The sequence below is a fragment of the Bombyx mori genome, chromosome 6 (genome assembly GCF_030269925.1).
Source record: "Bombyx mori chromosome 6, ASM3026992v2".
NCBI classification, from domain to species: Eukaryota; Metazoa; Arthropoda; class Insecta; order Lepidoptera; family Bombycidae; genus Bombyx; species Bombyx mori.
The window spans coordinates 6548039-6554344 of NC_085112.1; the positions used below are offsets into that span (position 1 = coordinate 6548039).

General features: G+C 35.0%; 1 protein-coding gene across 1 annotated transcript; it reads left to right on the forward strand.

Annotated features, from left to right (window-relative positions):
* Nucleotides 1–3080: 3080 nt before the first annotated feature.
* Nucleotides 3081–5806, forward strand: LOC105842267 (uncharacterized). The gene is made up of 3 exons (XM_012694219.3): nt 3081–3397; nt 3543–3765; nt 3835–5806. Exons 2-3 carry the CDS (start codon nt 3550–3552, stop codon nt 5590–5592), a joined length of 1974 nt encoding a protein of 657 aa, XP_012549673.2. The 5' UTR covers nt 3081–3397; nt 3543–3549; the 3' UTR covers nt 5593–5806.
* Nucleotides 5807–6306: the final 500 nt, after the last annotated feature.

Consider the following 6306-nt stretch of genomic DNA (forward strand, 5'->3'; position numbering starts at 1 on the left):
TCGATATTATTCTTTCCATAGGCTGAGAAAATAGCTTTAGAGTAAGCCGCATGTCTGGTTGTAATATGCTGTGCTAACCCAGTACCTTACTCGGGTTCTGTCTCGGACGAGGATCGGGGATCGGGACGAGAATACAGGGGAGTATTTTAATGGTGTGACATTTACTATCTGCGGCCACCGAGTCCCATATATTCCGCAATTCGTTAGGCGCGGGAATGTCGTAAGAGTTTGAACTCCGTCTCAAAAAAAGGGTAAAATAAATCATGAAAAAATTATAATTCTATATACGTACATACCTATAACTATATAAATTGTTGCGGGTCTGCAAAACAAACGCACTCACACCCAACTTAGTATACTCATTTGATATGGGAGATCTTATGGTCAAAGTGAACACTGCCTAACTTTAAACATGAAACCGAGGTCTTCATTAATTGAATTTGTCTATCCTTCTAGCTGGAATGAACACACATAAACACACTACATAAATTATTTTCTGTATAATGTAGTTGGGCTTTTTATTTATTGCATAGATATGTGAACTAACTAATGATCCATCCGGTGTCAAGTGGTTTGTAGACATCACCCTTAGATATAAGAACTGAGGTCGAAATCTTAATTATAGTATGAAACGGCTGCCCCACACTTCAACTCAAAACACCAGACATGGAAATAGAGATAATAGTGGTGCCTATCCGAATAAGCTTACAATACGGTCTACTAGTATACTAATAAACTAATAGTTTTTTCTAAAAATCGTATCGGTAAAAATTTTATTTTAATTTGCGTTAACGATGAAGAAATGAAGCGAATTTTCTATGTTTTTGCGACTTATTGCGTTTCGCTAGAAAAATCTACATCTTTACTTAAAAAATGAATATGTCTAAAACAAATTAAATCCAATTTTTCAGGCCTCAGTATCAGGCTATCAGGTATTCAGGCCTTGAATCAGTTTTCACGAATCGTTCTGCGAACCACTACTCTTACTAGGGTCGCTGTTAGCAACAATCCCGGCTTGAGCCCCGTGAGCTCAAATACACGTCAAGGAGAAACTGAAATAGCCTCTCAACACTATCAGCATAGGTAGGGAAATGAAAAGCAAAAGCGAATCGTAGACACTATTAAAACTGGTTTTACAGTTTAATTTCGCCTTAATTAATATTTGCCTTATTATTAATACTAGTGGCCCCGCAGTAGTCGAGATTCGACTATAATTAATTGAAATTATAAGTTTAAGCATTATCATGATTCTATTGTCAAACACTATTATATTTCGATAATATAATCACAGTATTCGCCAAAACTGCACTATAGATCAATAATATTAAAAACAAACAATATTAATCTATTTTCAATTCGACCACAGACTTTAAGCAATAACAAAAGTTTCCCAATTGACAGTAAACAAAGAGTATATTTTTATGTATGTGTTGTGTCAAATACATGGTAGTGTGTAATATTTTCTTTATTGATTTAAGGTATCTTTTATGCATTATTTAAAAAAAATATTAACAATGTGCACTCCTTCTCTATATTCTCTATAAGTGTGAGAAATTTGATACTCCTCCGTCCGCGCAATTTTCGTAAAAAGGGGTACAAAGTTTTTGCTTCACGTATTAATATATAGATTTCCAACGTTTTCATTACTTTATAGTTATAAAAGACGTAATCATAGATGACAGTGACAGTCGTGACAGTCAGTCATAAAAATAATAAAATTAAGATTAATTCGTAAGAGTAGTTTTAATTATTTACTTAATTATGCCAGTATTGCCAGCCTAAGCTACATAACTCTAATAATTCATAAACTAATATTTTTATCCCTAATTACAATTACCTTTATTACACTTATAAAGGCAGGCGAGCCTTATAAATACTCAAACAATGATGAGTAGTCGTCGCTTACGGATATCGACAAGGCCAAGGGCCAATCAAGCGTGCGTAATAAAGGACGTACGTTCTCTTTGAGAATTGGCTACGTTCGAGTAACTTAAAAATCGTTTTTCAAAGATTTTATCAGTACCTACTCCTTAGTTTTATATGGTGCGGCCAATTTTATTGCCGCTTATTATGGGTAGTTCAAAAATCAAATGCAAATAATGACTTACAACTTAGAACTCTGTATCTTAAAATTCCCTACAAAAGCAGTAACACTTACACTGCTTACAAACAGTAGGAATATCAAAAATTATTTCAATACATTGTTATGCCTAGTTCGTTTTACAAAATAGATTTGGAACTACAATGGGGTGAATTACAGGAATCTCGCTATTAAAATTTCCCACTTTTCATAAAAATACCATTACTTAGTTAATCTATTCCTATTTCAACTACAAGACTGAAGTTGATGAAGGAATTTAGATAATTGGAATATATTTGATGAAGACCGGCTACACAGCACTTTAATGTTGAGATTTTATAAAATGCAAAGAAATAATAGAAGGATATGTTATTAAGCTTTTATATTATGCGACAGTGTAATACTGTAAATATTATATTAAACGAAACTAGGAACTAAGCTACATAATTGATACTAAAACCACTCTTACTTAAAGGTTTTTATTTGACCATCCGTAAAATTTTAGTTATCGATAATCATAAATTGAGTAACGCTAATATAATTTAATATTTATAATCTGAAGACGTATTTTGAGACCTTTAAAATATTACTATCACATTAAGTTTTGATTGCAAATAAATATGCTTAAGTTAATCATATACCTAAGAATACTTCATTAATAAAGTAATTATCTAATTTTTTGTATCAAAACTCATCTTCACTAATATCCTTATGACTGTGACGCCGGAATGATTTTCCCAGATAACAATAAATTGGAGATAATTGATAAACATATCATGATAAATATGACAGCTTCTGGAGTCTGGTTGTTGAAAGTCTTAAAGTTATGCGAGCAATTTATACTTTACAAATCAACGTTTCATCTATGATGGGACTCTGTAGACCGTAGAATTTAAGGAACTTAGAATTGTTATCAGACAATACAATATCTTGATACTTCTTTATATGGTCTAAAACGAATCTAGAATTGTCGACAGGCTAAATGTGTCGGCAATGTAGAGTCATGTGGGGTAACCGTACGCAGCGGGTAAGTGTACGCAGTGAACATCGTGCGAATGACGCAGTGGACAACTGGTCGAGACCTGTCGTATTTAGTTCACACTTGACTGCCAAGTAAGAGTACCGCGTCACAGGTTTTCTGCTCAAGGCCGGGGATACTTATGCGACAATATTGTTTTTGCACGGTTTTCTTATTTAATTTCTTGAAATTCATTTGCATGTCTAAGGCATTAAGATTTGTCTGAGTAAGTACACAAAGTGACTGGGAACAGGAGAAACTAATCAATATTTTGTGTGAATTTACGTATTTGATCTAAGGTAAGTCATACTTGTGTTTTTTATTTTATTTATTTATTTTGATGGGTTGGGGTAAGTGTGTGGGGGTAAGTGTCCGCAGTTTTGAAATGCGTATACTTACCCCATCGAAGTAACAAAACATATCAAGTATTTTTTTACCTTCTAGATTGAAAATGCCTCGAAAATATATAAGGAAATGTCCCGATCGGAAAGTCTGTACTCAAGAGCAAATTGATAAAGCCAAGCAGTTGATTGGAGAAGGAAAATCGAAACGAGCAGCAGCAGAAATTGTTGGGATCAATGAGAGTACTTTGAGAAAACGTTTAAAACTCAACTCCACTGCAACATCAATGGGGAGATATCAACAAACATTTACACGTGAACAAGAGGTAGGTATGTTATTATTAATTATCTATGATGGCCATCTGAATATATTAAAATTCTTTTTTTGTTATTAGGAAGAAATTTACAATCATTGCAAATCTAGTGACGAGAGGTTCTACGGTCTTACTTTGAATACACTGAGAAAATTAGTTTACGAATTTGCAGAAGTGAATGAAATAGAGAATAGGTTTGATAAAACAACAAAAATGGCTGGAAAAGACTGGGTCTACGAGTTTATAAAACGACATCCTGATTTAGCTTTAAAGCAAACTACACCTACGAGCATTGCAAGAGCCATTGGTTTTAATCAAGTGCAAGTAAATAGATTTTATACAAACTTGAAAAAGTGTCAAGAAAAATATAACTTCCCTCCAGGTCGAATATATAATATGGACGAGACTGGCATCAGCACAGTGCCAAAAAAGACTCCTAAAGTTATATCACTGAAAGGAAAAAAAAATGTTAATAAAATTGTTTCTGGAGAACGTGGTCAAACTATAACTGCTGTTTGCTGTGTCAGTGCAACTGGAAATTATGTGCCTCCTCCATTTATATTTCCTCGAAAAAGGATGAAGGGTGAACTCATGGATGGAGCTCCAACTGGAAGTATTGGTATGACATCTGATTCGGGATTTATCAACACGGATTTATATTTGGAATGGCTTCATCATTTCAAGGACTACACTTCACCAACTGTCGATAATCCTGTGCTACTGATTATTGACAATCATTCAAGCCATATTAGCTTGCAAGGTACCTTGTATTGCAGACAGCATAACATCATAGTACTTACTTTGCCACCTCACAGCAGTCACAAATTACAACCCTTGGATAGGGCTATTTACAGTCCTCTTAAAAGCCAGTACGCAATTAAAGCTGATAAATGGATGGCACAGCATCCTGGTAGATCTATTAATCAATACCAAGTGACTTTGATTTTTAACAGAGCCTTTCTAAAAATTGCCACTGTGGGTAACGCAGCTTCAGCTTTCAGGGTCACGGGAATATATCCCTTCAACAACGACCTGTTTACAGAAGCAGACTTTGCACCATCTTCAGTTACAGATATGTTTTGTCCAACTTCTGATACTGTCCTTCAAAATCCGTCTACTTCAAGTTCACTTGGCTTGGATCATCATATTGTATCTGTTGCACCTGTTCCACAAGAATTAGTTGCTTCTGCGTCGGCCGATTTATCAGAAACACAATTTGAGATATCTGATGTTTCGACTGTTGCTGAAGTTCATCACCCATCAAGCTCTCCACTACCTAGAAAACCTAACATCGAAACTGATATACAGAAAGCCAATGAACCATCGCATGCGCTTTCTGATCCAATGGACCAAATAGAAGAATTTCAGGAACAACAAATTATTCCGCCTCCCGTTCTCGGTAACATTTCGAATACTCACAAATCTCATATTCCCTTAATCAATATAAGCCCATTGCCAAAGGCAACTCACATTCAGATACGACGCAAAAATGCCAGCAAATCGGAAATAATCACTAATAGTCCGTTTAAAAATATGTTAGAAGAGAAACAAAAAGAAGTCGACCGAAAATCTAAGAAAATAAGAAAACCAAAGATGAACATGGAAACCAAAACTAAGCCAAAGAAGAAAGATAATATTAAGACTAATACTAAAACTAAAGACAATGACAAGAATAAATGTTCAGAACAAGAGTACTACTGTCCGTTGTGTCAAGAAAAGTACGGAGATACGGCTGAAGCGTGGATTAAATGTTCAATTTGTAGCTCTTGGTGGCACGAAGCCTGCACCAGCTGCGAGAGTGGCATATTTACTTGTGATCTATGTGTAGTAAAAGATTGAGTTTCGGATGTGCGTACACTTTGCCGACGTTGCGTATACTTAACCGAAGGCATGCGGACACTTTCCCGCCGATACGGGTAAGTGTCCGCATTTCCCTTGATGATTAAAAGTTTCAATAAAAATAACAATTATTATTAGAATTTTAAAAATATGTTTTGTTATTACTGAGAAATGTTTATTACGTTAGAATAAACGTTGTTTTTTTTTCATACAACTAAAACTTTTATTCTGGAAGCAATTTACTAAAAATTGCGTACAGTTGCCCCACATGACTCTACTAGCTTATAGAATTGGTCACATCAATTCTAATTGTATTTACTTACTAGCGACCCGCCCTAGCTTCGCTTCGGAAACATTAAAACTAACATGAAACCAAAAAAAAAAAATTAAAAAAGTAGCCTATGTTCATCAGGGACAATGTCGGCTTCTAATGGAAAAAGAATTTTTCAAATCGGTCCAGTAGTTTCGGAGCCTATTCGAAACAAACAAACAAACAAATCTTTCCTCTTTATAATATTAGTATAGATCTATGACGTCCACTTTCCAAAGCTTTATAAGAAACGGACAGCAGTCGGAAGTCGTCATGGCCTAAAGCATAAGACGTCCGGTGCATTCGTATCTAGCGATGTAACGGTGTTCGAATCCCGCAGGCGAGTACAAAATTTTCTAATGAAATACGTACTTAACAAATGTTCACGATTGACTTCCACTGTG

Coding starts and splice junctions, on each gene's coding strand:
- LOC105842267 (XM_012694219.3), top strand. CDS start 3,550: ATGCCTCGAAAATATATAAGGAAATGTCCCGATCGGAAAGTCTGTACT. Junction 3,766..3,834: donor CATTTACACGTGAACAAGAG/GTAGGTATGTTA, acceptor TTTTGTTATTAG/GAAGAAATTTACAATCATTG.